The sequence below is a fragment of the Galeopterus variegatus genome, unplaced genomic scaffold, assembly GCF_000696425.1.
Source record: "Galeopterus variegatus unplaced genomic scaffold, G_variegatus-3.0.2 Scaffold4181, whole genome shotgun sequence".
Classification (NCBI taxonomy): Eukaryota; Metazoa; Chordata; class Mammalia; order Dermoptera; family Cynocephalidae; genus Galeopterus; species Galeopterus variegatus.
Window position 1 is genome coordinate 180,709 of NW_007730292.1, and position 23,637 is coordinate 204,345.

A 23,637-nucleotide genomic window follows, 5' to 3' on the forward strand; every position below is an offset into this window, starting at 1 on the left:
AAACATTGTAGCGGAATGAATTATGTTCCCCCCAAACTCCCTGAAGCTTGAATTGTGTCCCCCAAGCTTTATGTATTAGAAACTTAGCCCCCACTGTGACTGTTAAGAGGGTGGGAAATCCTATTATGGTAATTGAAAGGTGGAGCCTTGAAGAGGTGATTGGATTGTATAGGACCATGCAGTAGTGACTAGATTAAAAATGGTGGTCAGGGGCGTGGTTCTGAGGGCTTTAAAAGAAGAGGAGAGTCTGTCTTTCTCTGTCTCTGCTTCCACAGTCTTGCAATGTGAGACCCCTAGGTCATTGTCACCACCCCCAGATGGACTTTGGGCTTCTCAGCCTCAGAAACTGTAAGCAATAAATTTTGTTTTTCTTTCTAATTACCCAGTTCCGTGTATTTTGTTATAAGCAACACAAAACGGACTGATACACTCAGATATAACCTTTAGCCCTAAATACTATGGCATGCTTCTCCTAAGAGTAAGATTATTCTCTTACATAACTGCATTATTATTAACATACCTAAGAAAAAGAATATGATTCCATAATAACATCTAAAATGCAGTCCAGGGGCCGGCCCGGTGGCGCACTGGATAGTGCGCCGCTTGGGAAGCGTGGCGGCGCTCCTGCCCGAGGGTTCGGATCCCACATACAGACCGGTTCCCGCTCACTGGCTGAGCGAGGGGCGGGAGCAACACCGAGGGTTGCGATCCCGTTGCCGGTCCCTGGTCCGGTACGGGGGCAACACTGAGGGTGGCGATCCGTTGCCGGACACGGAAAAAGACAAAAAAAAAAAAAAAGCAGGCCCTATTCAGATTTTTCCAGTTGCCCCAAGAATGGGTCATATAGCTTTTTTTTTTTAAAAAAAAAAAGCTATATGACCCATTCTTGGGGCAACTGGAAAAATCTGAATAGGGGCGGCATTTTTTTTTTTTTTTCCGTGTCCGGCAACGGATCGCAACCCCCAGTGTGGCCCCCGCACCGGGCCCGGGCCCGGTGCGGGGGCCACACTGGGGGTTGCGATCCGTTGCCGGACACGGAAAAAGACAAAAAAAAAAAAAAAAATGCAGTCCATATTCAGATTTTTCCAGTTGCCACAAGAATGTGTCATATAGCTATTTCATTTCAAATCAGAATAACATAGTCACATTGCATTTGGTTTTGTGTCTCTTTAGTTTCTTTTAATGTAAAACAGTTTCTCCACTTTTTTTTTTAGTTGACATTGACCTTTGAAGGAGTCAAGAACAGTGCTTTAGAATTTTCCACAAAATTGCCCTGTGTATTTTCTCTAACTTGGAATGAGGTTTAGAGACTTGATTAAGTATTTTTGGCAAGAATACCACAAGGTGATGTCGCCTACATACTGCATCCATCAGGAGGCATATATTGTCAGATTATTGCACACTGAATAGTGCTTTTTGTTCACTTGGTTAAGGTAATGACTGCCAAATCTCTCCTATGTAGAGATATTTTTCCTTTTGCAATTAGTAATTTGTGAGGACAATAAACTCGAGCACCATGTGAAGAATCTATTCCTTTATAGCCTAATGTTTTAGCAACCATCAATAATCCTTCGGGCTTGGGGTCGGCCTGTGGCTCACTCAGGAGAGTGTGGTGCTGATAACACCAAGGCCACGGGTTCGGATCCCATATAGGGATGGCCAGTTAGCTCACTGGGTGAGCGTGGTGCTGACAACACCAAGTGTTAACCAAGGGTTAAGATCCCCTTACCGGTCATCTTTAAAAAAAAAAAAAAAAAAAAAATCCCTCGGGCAAATTCTTAACCTGAGACTCAGTTTCTTCATCTGTAGTTTGGGGATGATAATGCCTGTCTTTTGGAATTGCTGTGTAATGACACTTAAAAATATGATATAAGATAGTACATATGAAAATGCTGTCATGGCCTGCCACAATCTCTCCCTTCTTCTGAGAACACCATCCCCTTTCCTTTAGGAAAATTCTCCTTACCTTGCTCCAGATTTTTGGTCCAAATAGCTGCCTTCTTAGATGACTCTGCCTGCCTGGCCACTGTGGGATACAGCTGATTTGGGCTGAGCTGGTCATTATACCCCAACTCCTTTGGCCAGGGTCTGGAATGAGCATGTGACCCCAGCTGGGCCAATCAGAATACTAACTGGGAAATTTTGGACTAAGAAGGGGCGTTGGAAACATTCTTTTTCCCCAGTATGGCTAAATGTGAGGATGTGAGGTTTGACGTTGTTGGTGACTATTACCCCTGCCACCTGGAGAATGAAAGTGTTTGGGGGTTGGGGAGATCAAAGCTATCTCTTGAGATCAGGGAGGAGAGGAGTGCAGGGACCTCCTGGCCAGGCTCCAGTCCTCTCAGCCTACCTCTTGCCCAGCCCCAGCTAAGACAATAAAGGCCCCTTCTTGCCTAAGCGCTTACAGATAGGTCTCAGAACCCTATGGCAAATAGAGTGCTGAATAGGCCAAGGGCCTGTCACGTGCTTCTGCCATGATAGATGATTCTGTAAATTAGCCATCCATCCACTCTCATTGCTTCATGTGTTCTTTGCATACGTAGTGGCTATTGGAGAGGTGTAAGGAAGTGCCAACCATGGTCCTGGCTTTTTAAAATCTTATGTGTTATTAATGCATTTCCTCCGCAAGCACAGAATCAGAATAATGGGGACCGGTGACTTATCCAGCTCAAAGTGTGGCTGCTCTTGCCACGAGAACCAGCCTCCCACCTCCACCCCAGGGTTGGAAGCCAGTCCTGTCTCCAACTACTTTGCCCGCTACTTTGAAGTCTTCCCCAGTGTAAACCCAGCTGGTGGAAGGAATATCAATGGAGCTGAGGAGAGAGTCAGACAACCATATGGGAGGGTAGAGAAGGGGGAGAGGAAAGTGAGAGTAGGGAGGCCTGTAGGGGATTAGAAGGCATGAGGGTGGTGAGCAGGGTCTTGGGGAGAGGGAGTGAGCTGGCAGTGTCTTGGGGAGTCAGACTCAGGGCTTCTTCCTAGCTCTAGAGCGCAGCTGCTGTTTATTTAGCACTATCCAGGAGCAGGATCTTTTCCAGGAATATCATGGGACCCTTTCAGCAAGTCAACAGGAAGAGTTACTATTAACATTCCCTTCTACAGATGAGAAAACTGAGACCCAGGAAGGAGTAACTTATGCAAAGTCACCCTGCTGGTAATGGCAGAGCTGGAATTCGAATTCAGATCCGGCGGATTCCCGATTACTCCGACCCCACCCGTTTGTGAGCGAGGACAGTACCTCCAGCAAACGCCAAAGCCAGGTTATCCGACTCACGGGCCAGGTGAACGGCGGGTGGGCGGCGGGGGTCGGCCGGTAGGGAGGACCACACCTCTGCAGGGCTCGGAGTTTGTCGCCCAGTGACCCGGGCTGAGTGGGCTCTGCGGGAGACGGGGCAGCCCCTCTGCAGGGGCCTCCGGGGCCAACGGAAGCTCTAGGGCCGGAGGGGCTCCCGCGTCCCGCCCAGAGGGAAGCCCTGCCCCGGGGACGGGAGACCCTGACGGTGGGTGCCCCAGGTGGAGGAAGGGCGAGACCTCCAGCGGGGGGCGAGCGAGGCAGCGCGCAGGTTGGGAGCGGGGAGGCGGGAGGGCATGAAGTCCTTTCCACCCCAGCCCCCCAAGGGCGAACCTCACCTGACGGACCGTGGGGACGCGCGGGGCGGGGTCTGGGGGCGGATGGCCAGGTTATCTTGGGATCTGGATAATGTCCCTGTTGCTTTGGGGACGCGGAAGGGCGGAGTCCTGGCATTCAGAGGAAGGGGCAGGAGGGTTGTCAGCAGGAAAGAACCTCTGCCCACCCCTCGGTCACTGTGCAGCCCAAGTTGCCACAAATTACTGCCGGGAACGGTGAGGAGTAAGCGCTCCGTGCGGCTCAGTCGCTTCCCTCCCTCTCTTCCCCATTACAAGCCAGGTGTACTTTAGGTCGCCTGAGGTGCTCAGGGACTGGGAGGTGACGGGGCTGCAGCTCGGGATTGAGGAACTTCCGACCAAGCCAGTGGTCCTCAGCTGCTGGTCCAGGCTCCGCAGAGAACACATCTCTTCTATTCTCTGGAGTTATAGGTCCTTTAAAAAAAATAGTAGTACAAAACAAGTCAGTGACAGTAGATAGGAGCTGCTTGTGTTTTGTTTTGAATGTCCTTGGCAAAATAAAACGTTGGTAATTCTGTGTTCTCCTCCCCTCTCCCCTCCCGCCTATTCTTTCTTTCTCACACGTGCACATACCTATTGGAAACAATTCTCGGGCCCCCCAAAATTCCAGATTTGGGAATCACTGAACTGAACTGCTGGCCATTGGTGGCTGGTGAAGTGGGTCAGGCAGCGATGCAGGATTCTGGCGCCTGCAGGCACTGACTGACTGCGGAATCTTCCATCAGTCTCTTCACTCTCTCTGGCTCTCCTTTTCTTAATCAGTACAAAGGTATCTACAAATCCCTTTCTGTATTAAAATGTCTGGCCTATATCAGTCTGTATCTTAAATTGCATATCGTTGGAAGCACAGTTGTCCAGTACTAGCACTAAGGACTGTTTCATGCAGGGCCCTGGCCTAGTGCCCCAGGAAGGGAGGACAAGGTCCCCATCACTGGAGAGTGGTCAGGCCAGGAGGGGTGGGGTGTCAGGCAGGGGGTAGTGCCTTGGAATATGCCTGGCCCTGAAGGAACCCCAGGCTGGGGAGAGGAAAGCACTGTGCCGTGTGACGTGTTTATGTGTCTTTTCCCTCAGTAGTTACCAAGAGCCTCCGAGTTCCTGTCTTTTTTCATCCCTGAATCCCCACCATTGGCTTACACTGAGCATGGGGCGACCAGTAAGTGCACAGTTAATTTTTGTTGAAGGAATGGATAATGGCTAGTGGCTGGGAGGGCTGTGTGGAGTGGACGGGACCAAGCTGCACTTTTCAGAGGAGATGAGATTTGAAAGGCTTAGAGGAGCAGAGAGGGCACCCCTGGGGAAGGAACCCAGGTATTGAGGCTGGAGGTGCTTGGGGATGGCAGTGGTGTTCCAGGTGCGGAGGGAGTCATGGTGGGCATGGGGACAGGAAGGATGGATGAGATAAAAGTATGGGGGGAAGGGAGAAACCAGCAAAAGCTCAAGGCTAGAGTTTGGTTGAGCAAGAGAATGATAGAAATAGGAAAGAAATAGAAATGTCCAGTGTACTCCATCCCATACAGAGAACAGGGGTCAAGAGGGAGCCATGACTCCTTCCTGTTGAGTTTTAGAGCTAGAAGGACTCCTCAGTGCTTTCTGGTCCAAATGACTTCATCATTTTAGAGCAAAGGAAACTAAGGCCCTGAGGTTGAGGTGACTCATCAGTATGGCCTGGACAGTGGATGGAAGATCCAAAGGGGAGATAGAGAGAGTGAAGCATACAATTTTTCAGGTGGGAAGAATAGAAACCAGTGAAGGACAGAAAGGAGGAGAAAGTACATTAGAACATCTCCAAGTCATTCTGACAGTATTTAAGAGGAACACTTGTTTACCTATTTATAAGCAGCATATTTTGGTGTGTGGGGAGGAGGATACAGAAGAGGACCGACACCTCTGCCCTCTGCCATTGGGCTTGTTTGGCTATAGTGATTGGCAGTTCTCAAAGATGCCCCCTCCCTCTGGCTGCAGAAGGTGTCCACATGGGGACTGTGGAGAGGCCCCAGTGCCTGGCACTGAGTGTGGGTGTTTGCACAGGGTATGGCAAAGAGGGGAGAGAAGCACTTTCACTCTGATGGCCTTGTCTTTGGCAGTCACCATGCATAGCTGGAAAACCCTGGTGCTGCCAAGCACAGCCCTGCTTAGGCAGGAGTCTCCTGCCTGGCTTTGGGTGTGACTTGTAAAGAAGGACTGCTTGCTGTCTTGGGGTGCCTCTTACTTCCCTTGTCATATCTTTTTTTCACCTCCTGATGACCATATTCTGCACTGCCAGGCAGCTAGATTTGTCACCATGCCACCTGGAGGCCTCCCAACCAGGTCTGTCCTCCCTGCAGCAGGCCTGGCTTCCAGCCACTTTCTCTCCTTCCCCTGCTCCTCCCTCCCCATCACAGGGCAACTCTCATTTGTCAGGGCTGCCAAGCTCAGCTAGGAGACACAGAGTAAAGCAGACTAGTTGAATAAATTTGTCCTGAAGTGAATGGCTACTAGCCCATTCTGCCACAGGGATATTTGAATTTTAAAATTCCTCCCTCTGCCCCCGCCTCCACCCTTAACTTAACCAAGCACCTGAGCGCAGAGCACTGTTTGATATTTCCATATGCATTAGCTCATTTGGTTCTCCCATTGGCCTGTTGGGGGAGGTATTCTATACCCTATTTTCCAAATGGGGAAACGAAGGTCCTGAGGGTTTGAGCAAATTCCCCAAGAATACATGGCTAAGAAATGCTAAAGCTGGGACAACAGTCTAGGGCTCCTAAAGCCAAGACCAGCCAGCACTTATCTTCCACATCGCAGCTGCTCATTCAGAAGAAGACAGCTTTAATGACCAGTGGTGGTGAATAAGATCAGTTTGGGTGAGGGACTCTGTGTAAGAGGGATCCTAAGCTGAGGGCCTTGACCTCTAGTCCTAGTGGGTACTTAGGACTTCAGGAGGCTCTATGAAATACTGGAACTATTTGTAAAACTTTCTGTGTGCATATGGTCTGCTCATTTTTCAGCAGAGGGCTTCTCTTGGCCAGGTGGGACTCCTCCTCATCTAAATTCTGGGTTTCTGTGGTCAGAAGGCCAGTCACTGAGTAAGGGTACTTAAGACTCTGGTCTTACTGTCTCCCCCTGGTCCTCATTCTGAAATCCCAAAAGGCAAACAGCTGTCTGCAAGCGAGGCTGGTGGAGATGTTCTTCTGATGGCTGGTGGGGTGGGTATTTATAGAATTGAAAGATTAGAACTTTAGAGCTGGAAGTGGCCTTGGGAATGGCTCAGTCCAACCTTCTCATTTTACCAGAGGAGGAAACTGGGCCTCAGAGAGGGAACCCAACATGCCCAAGATCACCCAGTGAGTTAGCAGCAGAAAATTTTTTATGCATTTTCAGCTCTCCTGCAGAGGTCTGTAAGCTGTAAAGCTAAGCAAGGCAAAGAAATCAACATATACTGAGCTTCATTTATGTGCCACGCACAGTGCCAGCACTTCTGCAGGCATGATCTCCTTTGCCCTATTCCATAGGAGGATTTGGAGTGGATATCTCATCTTTGCCATCACTTTTCCCTTACACAGGCAATGCTGACTTTAGAGGACAAGGACATGAAGGGACTCACCTGGGCCATAGCCCCGGCCTTGACCTCCCTGGGCTACCTGCTCATTCTGCTGGTCTCCGTCTTTCCCTTCTGGGTGCGGCTTATGAACGAGGAGTCCCATGAAGTGTTTTTCAGTGGCCTGTTTGAAAACTGCTTCCATATAAAATGCTGGAAGCCTCGACCCTTATCCAGTAAGGAGGGGTAGAGGTGGGGGAGAGGGAGGGGGATCATTGTGGGGACTGGGGGTGACAGTGCAGGGTGGGGGCAGAGAGGACAAAATTTAATAAGCCCATGATGGTATCTTCTCTGAGTCTCCACTTTCTTGAGGTTAGAGGAAAGTAGGACGTTGGGACAGGAATAATAATGGCAGGTTGGCCACTGGAGTAGGAGCAACTATGTCAGCAACAAAGTTGACTTTTCAGCTGCTGGGAGTGCTCCATGGAGAATGAGGCAGGGGATCCTGCTGTACTCTGTGAGGCTGCACCAGCTCTCAGGGCTGCTCTTAGCCAGTACAGACAGCACCCTTTAGGGTGGGCCCACTCCAAGCCAGCAGGGGAAACAGCCTGGTTAGTAAAGCATGGGCTGGATTTTAGCCCACCACTCATCCCCTTGGCCACACACCTATCCAACTGTAGGTGGCAGCTGTGCAGATAATGTACTCAGGCCTGGGTACCACATATTAAAGGGAGTGAGTTCACAGGACTGTGAAGGCACCTGAGACCATGTTTTACAAGGAACTTTTGAATAAGGATGTCTGTCTTGGAAAAGATGTGACCCAGGGAGACTTAGGGGCTACATCCTGGTAACAGGAGAAGCTGTCTTGGGGAAGATGGGCCAGAGCTCTTTGATCCAAGGTTCCTTAATCTTGGTAGTATTGACATCTTGGGCTGGATAATATTTGTTATGGGGGCTCTTGTTTCTTGCAGCATGGTTAATAGCATTCTTGTCCTCTTCTACTCACTAAATGCCTGTAACAACACTCCCCCTTAGTTGTGACAACCAAAATTGTAAAATATTTGAAGGGCAAAATTGCTCCCAGTTGAGAACCACTGGTTTAGCCCAAGGGTAGATTCTGGAGTATCTGCGTCTTCTGCAGTGCCTTTGCCTCTTTGTCCCACAACCAGCTGCATGCTCAGAAGGATATGCAAACTAACTTTCACATGAGTCTGAATCATGCCAACAGTAAGATAATAAACCACCCTTTAACTGGACTCTGAATCTGCTATTTTTGGTTTGTTTTACTACTATTAATGAGGAAAAATAAATAAAGGTGTGTGGGTTCCTGTAGAGTTTAGAACATCTTGACCTCAAGAAGTTCTGATTTTCTTGGCGTGAGTTATTTCAGCGTAACCAAAGCAGATGCGATTCTTCACATTTGCGTGTGCAACAAATTTTATCATGAGAGTTTGATTTTATGTTGTTTATTAAAACCACCATTTTTTCCAAATAGATGGTACATGGTTTCCCCACATGATTTGATACAACCAGATTCACATAATATTTGTTAAGAACTGGCAAGTGATTCAATGTCTGACATTGTCAATCTAATTTTTTTTTCGTATACTTCTGTGTCATTGGGAACAAAATGGTGAGGCCAAAGCATTCCTGGGGGCGAAGTGGCAGGGTCCTAACCTTGGTCTAAGGCCATGCTTTGGGACCTGAGCATGGCAGAGGCTCTGGAGACCCATCTCTGCCCAGGCCCTGCGGGGCTCTGCCCTTTGTGGGTCAGGGTCCCTGGCTCCAGCCCCAGCTTTCCCTCTGATGCAGTTTACATCCTCCTCGGCCGGATGTTCCTGCTCTCGGCAGTTGTCTTGGCTTTCCTCACCACCTTCGTCATGGTGTCCTTTGCATCCGAGCTCCTCCCGAGGATCCGCAAGCACAATTTTGTGTCAGCCTTCATCAGCTTCCTCACAGGTGTGGAACAGCTGGACAGTCCCTATCCTTTGCTAGGGCCTGGGGAGGAGTCCAAGGGAAGGGGGGCAGTTGGTCTCTGTGATGTCAAGACAGGCATAATTTCTAAGGCCTCTTCTCTGTTGCCTTCTCTATAGATAACCCACTCCTACCCCTGCCCTCTCAGAATTTATCATCCTTCTTCTTTGGGGCTCTCAACACACTATATTTTCAGCTCGCCAGCCCTGACCGTGTTGGCTTGCGGTCATTTGCCTGGGAGTTCTTTTTTTTTTATCATAACCTATTTATCCCAGTGATTGTCATAGAATCTGGCAGAATTGTAATTGAAATAAGTAATAAAAATGAAATATAAATGTTTCTTTAATGAATGAATGGAAGAAACTATCTCTGCCCTTTGGAGCCTTTTGACATTTTAAAAGGGTGACCAAGGCACCACCCTGGGAGGCTCCCAGGCAAATGGAGCAGATAGAACACATACAGTGGGAAAATCGGGGTGAGTTCCATCCAAAATGTCATACCCAGAGGACCCAACCTGAGGTGAGCCAAGGGCACAAATGCAGAGGAAAGGGTTTCAGATGATGGGGCCCCTGGGAGGTGAGGCACATGGGCTTTGAGATGGATTGGGAAGGAGGGAGAGACAGGGTTGGGGGCTGTTGGCTCAGAGAGGGCAAGGTATGCAGGCAGGATAAAAGAGCCTCCGGCAGGAGCTACATGGGGCAGGCCCCTTGGCTTTGTTTGAATAAGTCTGAGGAAGACTGGAGGGAAGGAAGGGAGCATGGGAGGAGAGCGAGGGTGCCTCCCTGTGACTCTGCAGGGGCCTGTGCCTTCCTGGCCTTGTTGCTGCATGCCCTGGAGATCCAGGATCTGAGGATGAAGCCCAGCCCCCCACAGTTCTCCGTGCAGTGGCCTTACTACGTCCTGGGCTTTGGCATTCTTCTGTTCATAGTGGCTGGTGAGTGTCGTGGGGCTGGTTTCCCTCTCCCTGCCCTCTGTCTGGATTTAGGAGCCTCTCTAATGAGGTTCTCTCTATGGATTATCTAGAGCTGTGCTGTTCCAAACCGAAGCCAGTAGCTACACGCGGCTATTTAACTTTAATAAATAAAAATGTAACGAAGTTAAAAATTCAGTTTTTCTCAACAACCACATGTATCTAGTGGCTATCATATTGGAGAGTGCAGATAGAGACATTTCCATCTTTGTAGAGAGTCTTCCTGGATAACACAGCTCTGGAGCCTCAACCCTACCCCCATCCTTGGCCTTCCTGTTCTTATCCTTCTTGACTTTAGAACCAAACTCTTCCAGGTTTTCATACTCTCCTTTATACCATCCTGGTTTCTAAGGCTACTTATTCCTATCTCTGTCTTCATGTTGAAATCTGCAATCTTGTTCCTCACCCTACCGCCTTTATCTTTAAACACCATCACCATCTAGATTCTTAATTCTATGTAATTTTGTCCCTTCTCTGGTCCTCTCCTTGCTATATTAACCTGATCCATGAATATATTCTAACTCAATTTTATTATACATTGAACATATAAAAAGAATTTTTATAATATATCTAAAAGATACAAATAATCAAGAATAATTAAACAAACACCCAGATTTCCACAATATAGTTTAAGAACTAGTCATATTTTATCAAACCCATTGTTTGTGAGTTACACCATTATTTTACACTACTGAGAAAGAAAAATTGATGTCAAGTATAATTCTAAGATGCTTTAGCTTGTAAGACACATCCTTATTTCAGAGATGTTAAAATGTGTGGAAAAAAACTGGCTTCTCAAAATTAATGAAATGTGGTAGAACATAACCAGTATCTTTGAACCACCCCAAACTCCCCATGGCTCTTCCTGATCTCATTCTCTTCTGTCCCCTCCAGAACCAATTATTGTGAAATTTATGCTAATCATATTTACTACACATGCATATATTCTTAAACAACATAATATTTAGTTTTTCATGCTTGAAACTTTATATAAATGTAATTAAACTGCATTTATTCTTCTGGAACTTGTTATGTTGATCAACATTATATTCCTGAGATTCCTCTACATTAATAAGAGTAACTGAGGTTCATTCTGCCTTAAGGTTTTTACTGCCTTAAGTATTTAAGAGTGTAAATATTCTACAATAAATCTATTTTCCTGCCCATGGACATTGGGTGGTTTCCAGTTTTTTTCCTATTACTAATGACATTGCTATGAATGTTCTTGTTACATATATCCTATTGCATTTGTGCGGGATGCTCTCTAAGATATATGTCTAGGACTGGTATTGCTGAACTGAGGTTATATATATTTTCAGGCTTTCCAGAATGTGCCAAATAGATTTCCCAAGAGATTAGAACAATTTGTACTCCTTCTGGCAGGGCTAAATAATTCCTGTAGTTCCACCTCCTTGTTGACACTTGAAATTGCCAGACTTTTTAACTTTTGTCAATTTAATTGGTATAAGATGGTATCTTATGCTATTAGTTTGTATTTCCTTGATTATTAATCAGGTTGAACAACTTTCTATATGCTTTATTGGTCATTTGTGTTTCCTCCTCCAAATAGTTCCTATTTAGTATTTTGCCTATTCTTTCATTCTTTTCAAATAGATTTGTAGGAGGTCTTTTTTTTTTTAGATACTAATGCTTTATTAGTACTGGTGTTACAAATATTTTCTCCCAGTTTATGACTTGGTTTTTTTACTTCTTTTATGGGGTCTTTTAAGGAACAGAAATTGCTAATTTTACCATAGTTTAATTTATTGACATTTTCCTTTAAACGGTTTATATCTTTTGAGTATTACTTAAGAAATTTTTCCTTGGTGAGGTCTTAAAGATATTTCCTTATATTATCTTCTAAACTTTTGTTGTTTGCCTTCTACAAGGGTACTTCAAAAAGTTCATGGAAAGATTCATATTATCTTTTAATTCTACTTTTTTACAAACTTTTTTGAAGTTATGCATAACTCTTTAATCCATCTTGAATTGAGTTATGGTGTGAGGTAGGGATCACTTTCATTTTGCCTTTCAAATGAATATCCAGTTGTCATAGTACCATTTATTGACTAGTCCGTCCTTCCTGCACTGATCTTTAGTGCCATTTCTGTCATTAATCAAATTTCATATTCCAGTAATCTGTCTATTTTAGTGTGTAAACCACACTTTCATAGTTACTGTAGCTTTATAGTATCTTGATATTATATGTCTTGATATCTGGTAGGAAAAATCCTCCCACTTGTTCTTATTTAAAATTATCTTAGTTATTCTTGGCCTTTTTTCCTGACTATATACATTTTAGAATAAGCTTATGACATTTCACAGAAAGAAAATCTGTTGAAATTTGTTTGGAATTTTAGCAAATGTGTGTTCAATTTAGGGAGCACTGACTCTTTTTTTAAAAAATAATATGATGTTTACACATATTTTGGGTAGGCAATCTTTATCATATTAAGAATGCTACTGCCTAGTTCCAGTTTGCAAACAGTTTTATTTTCTTTTTAATCATGAATGGATGTAAAATTTTATTGGATGCTTTCCCTCCCATATATTGAGATAATTAGTTTTTCTCCTTTAACCTGTTAATATGGCAGATAACATTATTCAACTTTCTATATGCTTTATTGGTCATTTGTGTTTCCTCTTCCAAATAGTTCCTATTTAGTATTTTGCCTATTCTTTCATTCTTTTCAAATAGATTTGTAGGAGGTCTTTATTTTTTTTAGATACTAATGCTTTATTAGTACTGGTGTTACAAATATTTTCTCCCAGTTTATGACTTGGTTTTTTTACTTCTTTTATGGGGTCTTTTAAGGAACAGAAATTGCTAATTTTACCATAGTTTAATTTATTGACATTTTCCTTTAAACGGTTTATATCTTTTGAGTATTACTTAAGAAATTTTTCCTTGGTGAGGTCTTAAAGATATTTCCTTATATTATCTTCTAAACTTTTGTTGTTTGCCTTCTACAAGGGTACTTCAAAAAGTTCATGGAAAGATTCATATTATCTTTTAATTCTACTTTTTTACAAACTTTTTTGAAGTTATGCATAACTCTTTAATCCATCTTGAATTGAGTTATGGTGTGAGGTAGGGATCACTTTCATTTTGCCTTTCAAATGAATATCCAGTTGTCATAGTACCATTTATTGACTAGTCCGTCCTTCCTGCACTGATCTTTAGTGCCATTTCTGTCATTAATCAAATTTCATATTCCAGTAATCTGTCTATTTTAGTGTGTAAACCACACTTTCATAGTTACTGTAGCTTTATAGTATCTTGATATTATATGTCTTGATATCTGGTAGGAAAAATCCTCCCACTTGTTCTTATTTAAAATTATCTTAGTTATTCTTGGCCTTTTTTCCTGACTATATACATTTTAGAATAAGCTTATGACATTTCACAGAAAGAAAATCTGTTGAAATTTGTTTGGAATTTTAGCAAATGTGTGTTCAATTTAGGGAGCACTGACTCTTTTTTTAAAAAATAATATGATGTTTACACATATTTTGGGTAGGCAATCTTTATCATATTAAGAATGCTACTGCCTAGTTCCAGTTTGCAAACAGTTTTATTTTCTTTTTAATCATGAATGGATGTAAAATTTTATTGGATGCTTTCCCTCCCATATATTGAGATAATTAGTTTTTCTCCTTTAACCTGTTAATATGGCAGATAACATTATTTCCAAATTTAAGCTTTACATTTCTGGAAAAAACCCAACTTGTCCCTCTTGTATTATCTTTTTTTGTTGTTGTTATTCACCTTTTTTCCTAACATTTTCTAATGACATCGGTCTTTCAGTTTTCTTTCTTGTATGGTCTTTGTCAGCTTTGATACCATAGTTTTACAAGCTTCGTAAAATGAGTTGGGAGTGTGCTGTCTTTTTCTAATCTCTGAATTTATATTTAGAATTATTTTGTTCTGTATATGCTTGCCTCTAAAAGAAGTATGGTGTTTCATGATTCAATTTCTTTAACGATTATACAACTATACAGGTATTTTATTTCTTCTTGAGTAAATTTTGGTAAGTTATATATTTCTAGAAATTTATACATTTTATCTAAGTTTTAAAATTTATTGACATAAAGTTACTAAAAATGTTTTATTTTTAAATTTTTAATTTGTGCTGCATCTGTAGTTATATACTTCTTTTTTCATACTGAATTTTTTCTTTTTTTTGTTACCAGTTTTGTCAGAGGTTTTCCATTTTTTTAATCTTTTCAAAGGACCAGCTATAGTTTTGTTGAAACTTCATGTTTTGTTTCTTCTCTGTTTATTAATTTTTGCTCTTATTCTGAACTTTCCTCCATTGTACTTTTTTGGTGTTTATTCTGCTATTTTTTTCAACTTCTTAAATCAGGATTTAATTATTTATTTTTTTCTAAATAGGCATTTTAAGCTTTAATTTCCCAGTAAGAATTGCTTTATCTACATCTCCCATTTTGATGTGTAATATTTTTGTTACTGTTCTGTTTCACATATTTTCTAGTTTCCTTTATGATTTCTTCTTTGATCCATGAATATTTTAAAGTATACTTTTAAGTTTCCATATATAGAATTTTTATTGTATCTTTGTGTTAGTTATTCTAACTTAGTTCCAATTTGCTGAAAGAACATGATCTATGTAATCTTATATTTTCAAATTTATTGAGACTTGCTTCATAGCCTAGCTTATGTTTTTTTAAATGTTTTTATAAATGTTTCATGTTAAACACAACCTTTTATTATAAACATTAAATTGAGCTTGTTTGTTACGGTGTTTAAATCTTCAGTATCTCATTGATTTAGAATTGTTATATTTTACTAGTAAATTGATCTTTTTTTTTTTTTTTCTCCTTTTTTGTCTTTTTTACTGACCGGTAACGGGATCGCAACCCTCGGTATCGCGCCCGCACCACGCTCAGCCAGTGAGCAGGAACCGGTCTCCACATGGGATCCGAACCCTCAGCGGGAGTGCCGCCGTGCTCCCAAGTGGTGCACTCTCCAGTGTGCCACCGGGCCGGCCCGTAAATTGATCTTTTATCATTATGTAGTGATCCTTTTTATTTCTAGTAATGCTTTTTATCATAAAGGCTATTTTATCTGATGTTACTATAGCTACCTCCACATTTTTTAGGTTACTATTTTTCTATAATATCATTTTAATCTTTTACTTTAAACTTTTCTCTGTCTTCATGTTTTGAATGTCTCTTATAAATAACTTATAACTGGATTTTTTGGATCTAGTCTTACAATCTTTGCCTTTTAACTGGAGCATTTAGTTGATTTATATTTATTGTGACTACTGATATATTTGTATTTTTTCTACCAACTTAATTTGTACTTTCAGTTTTTTCTGCTCTCTGCTCCTCCTCCACCTGGCTATGAATTGACTGAGTTTTATTTACACAATTCTTATTACAATCCCCCCACCCCCACCTTCTCCCATTAGTTTGGAAGTTATATGGTTTATTTTTATTGGTATAATAGTTACTCTTGACCTTAATGTGCTGAACAAGTTGGAAGTTAATCAATATATCTATTCTCTTTATAAATAATGAAAGAACTCCTCTCCCAACTTATATGCTATTTTTTTCTAATGCTTTTGTTTCTTCTTTTTTATTCTGTACATTTGGCATTGCTATTATTATTTTATGTATTTAATATGTGTTTGTTTAAATTTACTCACATATTTACCAATTTATTTGCTCACCATAACTTCTCAGACCTTCTAAGATAATTATCCTTCTGCCTGAAATACATCCTTTGTAATGTTTTTAAATGAGGATCCATTAGAGATACACTCGAATTTTGTTTGTATGAAATTTTCTTCATTTTTGATTATTAAAGTTAGTTTGTTGAACATACATTTTCAGGTTGACAGTTATTTTCTCAGTATTCAAGATATAATTTTTTTATTTTCCCACTTCCATTGTTGCTGTTAAGAAGTTGGCTCTATAAAAGTGTCACTCTTTTTAAAGCAATCTTTCTTTTCTCTCAGATTTTCTTTGGTATTTTGCAGGGTATGAATATTTGTGTTATGATTTGTTGTGTGCACATCACACACACAACAATCTGAGAAGTGGTGTCTTTCAGCATTTCTGGGACATTTTAATCTTCTCCCCATTTTTTCTTTTCCATTTGTAGAACTCTAGTAAGACATCTGTTAGATCTTCTTACTCCATCTTGCAAGTGTCTTCATTTCTCTTGCATATTTTCCATCTCTTTGTCTTTCTGTGCTGCATTTACATGTATCCTCTATTTTACCCGTTCACTTTTTAGCTGTGTCTGATCTGATATGTAACCCACCCATTAAATTTTTGGTTTAATTAATCTATTTTCATCACTAGAAGTGGTATTTTCCCATAAATATTGTAATTTTTTTTTTAAAAGGATGACCGGTAAGGGGATCTCAACCCTTGGCCTGGTGTTGTCAGCACCACGCTCAGCCAGTGAGCTAACCGGCCATCCCTATATAGGATCCGAACCCGTGGCCTTGGTGTTATCAGCACCGCACTCTACCGAGTGAGCCACGGGCTGGCCTAAATATTGTAATTTTTAACACTCTCTTATTCCTTATATTTTTAATATATCCTCTAAATATATTTTTATTAGACCTGTGGAACATACTTATTTTACATTCTGTGTCTCATATGTTTAATAACTGAATTATTTGCAGGTCTGAGTCTGTTTTTTTCTGTTTCTGCAAGCTCTTCCTGTGGTATCTTGTTTCCTGGTATTTTTGTGTGTCTTTTCACTGAATTCATTTTCCTTGAAATTTTATTTGTGGAAAATCTTTGAGACCTGGATTTAAAGTGTTTTCTCCCTAAAGGATTTTCAGTTGCTTCTGCCTAGTGCTTGGATTCAAAACCAGCCTAGGAGTACAAAACAAAACACATAGTATCGTGAATCTAGTTGCAGATGCACATATCAGCCTATGTTCACAAATTCTCAGTCAATACAGGTAACCTAGAGGTTCCAAAATCATATGGCAGATTCTTATTAGATTCCCAATCTTGAGCAGGCCCTGGGCTTTTTCTCCTGTTTTCTGTTCCCTAATGGACAACAGAATGAAAGCTCAGGGTCACCTGGATTGGAAGGTAAAAGCTAATTATGTACATGCTTAACTCTCTAGATTTGTTTTCAGTTTAGATTTGGCTTCTAAGAATATCTCACTTTGATACCAGCTTAGTGATGTACTTAAAAATGTTTTTATTTTTATTAAATATTTTTATATTTTTTTATTTTCTTTGGCTAGCTGGTACAGAGATCAAACCCTGGATCTTAGTGTTATCAGCACCATGCTCTAACCAACTGAGCTAATTGGCCAGCCCCCAAAATAAGTTTTTAAAGAAATATTTTATTTAGAATTTTTGCTGTTTTTAGTGGGAGAATACCTACTCTGCTATAATGCTGAAAATAGAAGTTGTCTTTTATCTTCATCTTAACCTTAATATAGCATTTATTATTCACTCAAGATAGCTCCATTTGTTCTTGTAAACATCAGTCATCTTTTTCCTTTGTTGATCTGGGCATCAGGAGAACTGGATTTTGTGTTGGACCTTCCTCTGTCTAAACCTTGTTTTTCTTACCTATTAATGGGTTAGGCAATTGCTGAGATGTCTTCCAGGCTGGCATGGTTCTGTGATTTTATCCATCTATTTGTATTTCTGTCCTTCAACACATTCTGTTTCCCCTTCTTTATCTGTAGTATTCTAGGTCAGAGGGAAGAACAAGGGAAGGCAGTTCTGGAACCAGAGGGACTCCCATTAGGAGAAGGCGTTATTGACCTTTACGGCATGAAGCTCAACATTCTCTCTGAACTGACCCAAGCTTTTGCTGTTACGTAGGTGTCATCTGCCTCTCTCAAGAAACAGCCTGCCCAAGCTGCCATTTGTTGCCCATTTCCAAGAGTATCGAGGAGGCCCAGGGGATCCCGTACCTGGAGAAGCTGGAGAGTTTTGGAGGAGAACTGAGCTCAATACGAAAGGAGACCCTGCTGAAGGAAGAAACTGTTATCTAGCCCAGGATATTGTCTCTCTGCCCTTCTTTGAGCTGTGTGAGTGCATGCATGTAGGTGTTTGTAGCTCTCCCTTCTCTGCTAGTCTCTGCTGCCTTTGAGGACCTTTTTGAGTGTCAGATCAACCCTCCACTTGCCCATACGCATAGTGATTCTCTCTGGCTTGTATTTGAAATTTGGTAAAAGTTTTTTGAACTCTTCTGCTCTTCCTGAGTGATTTTTTTTTTTTTTGCAGGTATTTTCAATAAAAAAGGGCTACTCTGTTAATCCATACCTCAAAAACAGCCTGGAGGGCTGGAGGGGAAGGAGGAATATTACAAGATAATCAAGTAAAGTGGGATGTTGTAAAATGAAAACTGTACAGCATATAAGCACAACAGAAGGTGTTTGAGTTGATGATGTTAGAAAAGAAAATGTGATATCCCCAGATAAAAGTGTGACTCAGTGTGGAAAACTTGTCTTAAATATGTATTTGGGGGAATGGTTGGGGATGGTTAAAGGTGAAAGCTTCCCCAAGACTGAGCTCCTGAGCCCAGTGAGTTGGTGCCTCTGGGGAAAGCACAGCCAAGTTAGCTGATCAACGTGTCACATTCCTTCCTTTCACTAAGCCAGAGTTCTCCGGAGTTACCTCCAAAGTGCCCCTATTCACAGTCCTGCAGTGTTACAGCCTGGAGAGCACTCAGCCTCCTAGCTGGGATGGGCACAGCTGGGAAGTACAAATGCTTGGGTCCTCCACTGGTTCCAAGACCTCCACAGGCTTCATACCCACCCTTCATCTCCAAGGCACTGTGTAGCAATGGCTCCCCACTTTTCTCTCTAAAGAACACATATGTGGAAAAAAATCCTAGAACTTAAGCAGTGCAACTTCAAAAACAAGTGCAGGGAGCTGGGGATGTCTGTCTCCAGAGGATACATGATGGACATGGCTAGAGTCAAGTAGGCTCTGTCGTGACTGTTAATTAGTATTCACTGAAGGTTTACCTCGTGTGGTGCACCATGGGGTACACAGAGGTATCGGAATCCACCCCTGTTCTCTGGAGGCTGAAACCCAAGCAGAAGAGCGAAGATATATACACCTGAAAAACTAACAGCCACTAGGTATTTTAGTGAAATTTTTTGGAGTTTCTTATTACGTTTCTCTGCAAAGATGTCTTGGAAGTTTCTTGTAGGGATATGGTAACTGCCTAGTTCTGAGTGTTCTGACTTTTTCTTCTTAAAAAAACATATAGGAACTATAATTGTCAGTGAAAATAGGAATGGAGAAAAACCTATGAACTCCAACTTATGTATTTTTGGCCCAAACCACCCCCATCCAACAGAACCAGTATGGGAAGCTACAAGTGGGAGACTGGCATGGTGGCCACAGTGGGGCTGGATCAGAGAATATACAGGAGTTCTAGTGATGGCAAATTCCAAGTCTTTAGCAAATATTAGCCCTCAAATGCCTGAGAAAGTCTCACCTTGAGAGGGAATGGCTATAAATAGGATGGAGAACAAATGTGGGGGAACATGTGTGTTGGGGAAACATAGAAGGCATGGAAAGTGCATGGGGGCCCCCAAATGGAAAGGTTTAAGAAAGCACCACTTGTAAAAGAAAAGAGACCACCTGGGAAGGCAAATGACAATACCCCTTGATAGCAATGTGCTGTGGATTGAATGTCCCCCAGAACTCATTGAGGCTTGGTCCCCACTGTGACAGTGTTAAGAGGGTGGTATTTGCAAATAAGTAAACATTTGAAGGCCATACGATAAACTAATAGATCTTCAGGGATGAGGGTGGATTAGGAAATGGGGCGGGTGGAGTGGCTAAGGTATGAGCAATAACTCTGTGTGACTTTCTAGGTGATTTTGCCCGCGCCAGATGCAACTATCCCAGAATCGTAAGCCAAATAAACCTCTTTTCCTTACAAGTTACCCAGTCTCAGGTGTTTCTGTTATAGCGACACAAAACGGACTAAAACAACAACCTAACGGAAACAGAAGAAAAGGATAAAAACAACCAGTTCACAGAAAAAGAAATACAAGTAGTTAATGATGTTAGGAACAACGATTGATTTCACTCATAATTAAGAAATGCAAACAAAAAAATTGGACACAGTTTATTTCACTTATCGGATTGGCAAAGATCAAAAAATTTGACCACACCTAGTGTTGATGAGATTGTGGGGAAAATGGATGTTATCTGCCACGTTTGGGGGGAGTGGAAATCAGTGCAGACTCTTTGCAGGATAATTTGGCAATGGCTGACAAAATTCAAAATGCGTATAACATTTAGACCCAGCAATTCCATGTGCAGGCATTCCTCCTTAATTAATTTGCATAAGTAGGACAATGAATTATGTATAACAACGTTCATTCCAAATTTCTGGTAAATCCCAATGTTGGAAATATACTAACTGTCCACGAATAACTTCATAAGTCACGGGGAACAATGCAGTAGAGTACTGTGCAGCTGAGAAAAAGGAATGAAGTGGGTCAATGTGTGAAGACGTGGAAAGATACCTTGTTTAGTGAATAAAAGCAAAGTGCAGAATAGAATATAGCATGGCTCTGTTTATGTAAAAAAAGAGGATATGTAAAAAAAAAATTTATGGTTTGCCTATAACATTTCTGGAAAAATTTCTGAAACTTTCTTCATGGCTTCGTCCTAATGTCTGATTCCTGGGCTTCCTTGTGTTTTCCTTGTTGGTTTCTATTCCTCCTCTCTGTCCAGCTTGAAGTCCATAGTCCCTCAATACAACGTCTCCCACCAGAGCCCTCATTCCCTCCCCCTCAGCATTCTCTCATAATCACTGCAATAAATCCCAATATTGGATGAATTCAGCTGTTTGTTTTCTTCATTTCTGCCCCAAGATTGCACAGTTATGTGGATTGATGCCATCACTTCTTTCTGTTTTTGTTATTTTCAGTCTTAACTGGGTGCTCATTGTTGCTTGTCAATTTTTTCTTTTATCCTACAGTTTTTTCCTACATCATTCCTCAAAGCAAATATTTCAATTTTTACTCCATTATTTAAGCTCCACGCCCGTCACTGTCCTTACATTCTCAGCAGGTAACAGTACTGAGAAAAAAGGCCAAGAATGAACTCTTTAAACTCCTGTCTAGAACAACTTTAAAATAATCTGTTTCAGGGATCAACAAGCTATACAGCCGTTGTGTTAAATCCAGCCATGGCCATGAGCTAAAAACAGTTTTTACATTTTTAAAGGGCTGTAAAAACAAACAATAATATGCGGCAGACTGTGTGCGTCCTGCAAAGCCTCAAATATTTCTTGTCTGGCCCTTTATAGAAAGAGTTTGCTGAGCTCTGACCTAGACCATCACTCATTGCCGACTCCTTTCCCAATTCAGAGGAGCCCCACTCTCTCCAAGGCTGATCTGCAAACCTATGATCTATCCAATCTCCTTCTGCCTCTTCCAGAATCCCTCTCCTCTGTGTCTTCTCTTTCTCCTCTGACCCCTCATGAGCTGAAGGACTGTGTAGTTCCGTTTTCTAGGACAGATTGAGCCAATCAGGCAGTTCCTCTTGGCCCTGAATGAGAAAGTTCAGTCTCATTCCTCTTGGATGTGAGTGCATTTTGGTGAACATGAGACTATTTGACACTGTTTCCAAGATGGATTGATAACATAATTTGTAATATAAAAGAATTTGAGGCTCTGAGGGCCCAGCAAATACCTAACAAATATGTATGGACCCAGACTGAACAGAGGTGGGGGACAACACATCTTATATTGTGATTTATGCTGTTTTTTCTGTCATTATTTTTCTAACTTCCAAAGCCAACACAGCTTACAAACAATGCTATTTTCTTCCTTGGTTTTCATGTCCAGTCAGGAATAGAGAAATAAGATGTGAATCAGGAGATGCATTTCGTGAAAGCCAAGGAAGAAAAGTTGTGGAAAGGAATGGTGAAGAATGCCAGTGCAACGGAGAGACAAGGTAAGGATCAAACAGTTTCCTGATTTTGATGATCGGTATGGAAACTGACACCTTCTGGAATAGCAGCTTCAAAGTATTAATGATGATAGCATTTGATTGGGAAGTGTGTTAGGGGTTTCCAAGACCACCCCCAGGTTCAATGATTTGCTAGAAGGACTCATAAAGTCATACTCATGGCTATAATTTATTACAGTGAAAGGACAAAAAGCACAATTCACAAAGGTAAAGGTGCAGGAGGTGAAGTCTGCAGGAACAAGGCACAGGTTTACAGTGCTCCACCAGGAGAGTCACACAGAGCATGCTGAATTCTCCCAGCAACAAGTTGTAACAACACATGTGAAATGTTATCTACCAAGGAAGTTCTTAGAGACTAAATGTCTGAGGTTTTTTTTGGGAGCTGGGCATGACGGCATCCTCTGCCTCCCATGTACCAATATTCCAGACTTCTAGGAGGAAGCAGGTGTTCAGTATAAACCACATTGTTTGTATAGGCAATTTAGGCACAGTGAGCCACTGGCTCTAACTGTTAACAGATAGGTTCTTAGAGACTAAATGTCTGAGGTTTTTTTTTGGGAGCTGGGCATGACGGCATCCTCTGCCTCCCATGTACCAATATTCCAGACTTCTAGGAGGAAGCAGGTGTTCAGTATAAACTACATTGTTTGTATAGGCAATTTAGGCACAGTGAGCCACTGGCTCTAACTGTTAACAGATAGGGTGGTGGGAACACTTCCGAAATCCAAGTTTTAAGATGCCAGTCATGGGCCAACCTTGTATGCAGGCCTTCCAAGGGATAGTACTCAGGCTTGCTATGTTAACTCTTTTCTGCACGGGAGGGTTGAGGAGTAAGCATGGCTACCTTAGTTATTTTAGCTTAAAATTAAAACAGGCTAGTAGTTCATGACTCAACTCCCCCATCTTCTCACCCAAATTCCTACAAATAATCATAAAAGGATAGGCATGACGCCAATGACAGCATGGATTGATCTTGGATTTATTGTCAGGATTTATTGGAAGAATTTTTTTCTACAGGGCCTATAGAATTAGTCAAAGAAAAAAAATTAAAATGAAATCCACAAAGATTAGAAATTGAGTTGAGCACCCTTATATACACTTAATGGGAATGTAAATTGGCATAAGCTTTCTGGAAAACATTTTAACAATATGCATTAATAGGCTTCAAAATATTCACATCTTTTGAGCCAGGAGTTGAATTTCTAGGAATTTATTCTAAATAAATAACCAGAGATGAGGTTAAATATTTACATACAAGAATGATTGTTCCAGATTATTTATAATAGTAAAATAAAAGAGTAATTCTACATTGCTTCCCCCCAAATTGGAATAATTTAACAAAGTATAGTATATTCATAGGCTAGAATATCACATATACATTAAGAATGTAATTTTTAATGTACTATTTGGAAGAAGTAAAAATACGTAAGTAAAGAAGGCTGGAGTAGTCCTGCATCTGATAACATTGCAGATAAAATATTTGGACTGATTCTTCCTCCAAAAACAATAGAAATGATAAAATATATTATGAAATCTAAAAGTATCAAATAACAAAATAGTACCATATTAT

General features: G+C 41.5%; 1 protein-coding gene across 10 annotated transcripts in view; it reads left to right on the forward strand.

Moving 5' to 3' along the window:
- The window catches only part of LOC103602518 (transmembrane protein 225-like), a 59,111-nt gene that overhangs the window by 30,087 nt on the left and 5,387 nt on the right, over nt 1-23,637 (forward strand). For 2 of the 10 annotated variants that reach the window (XM_008586932.1, XM_008586929.1), the window contains exons 2-8: nt 3,103-3,260; nt 4,256-4,414; nt 4,717-4,798; nt 7,188-7,398; nt 8,975-9,121; nt 9,933-10,070; nt 17,943-18,312. In XM_008586932.1, the coding sequence (XP_008585154.1) occupies nt 4,787-4,798; nt 7,188-7,398; nt 8,975-9,121; nt 9,933-10,070; nt 17,943-18,115 (681 nt within the window). In that variant the 5' untranslated portion in view covers nt 3,103-3,260; nt 4,256-4,414; nt 4,717-4,786 and the 3' untranslated portion in view covers nt 18,116-18,312. Of the gene's footprint in view, nt 1-3,102; nt 3,282-3,484; nt 3,501-4,255; nt 4,415-4,716; nt 4,799-7,187; nt 7,399-8,974; nt 9,122-9,932; nt 10,071-17,942; nt 18,313-18,347; nt 20,027-21,943; nt 22,053-23,637 lie in introns of those variants that run through there. The other 8 variants (XR_551539.1, XM_008586937.1, XM_008586930.1 and 5 more) reach the window with 8 other exon arrangements.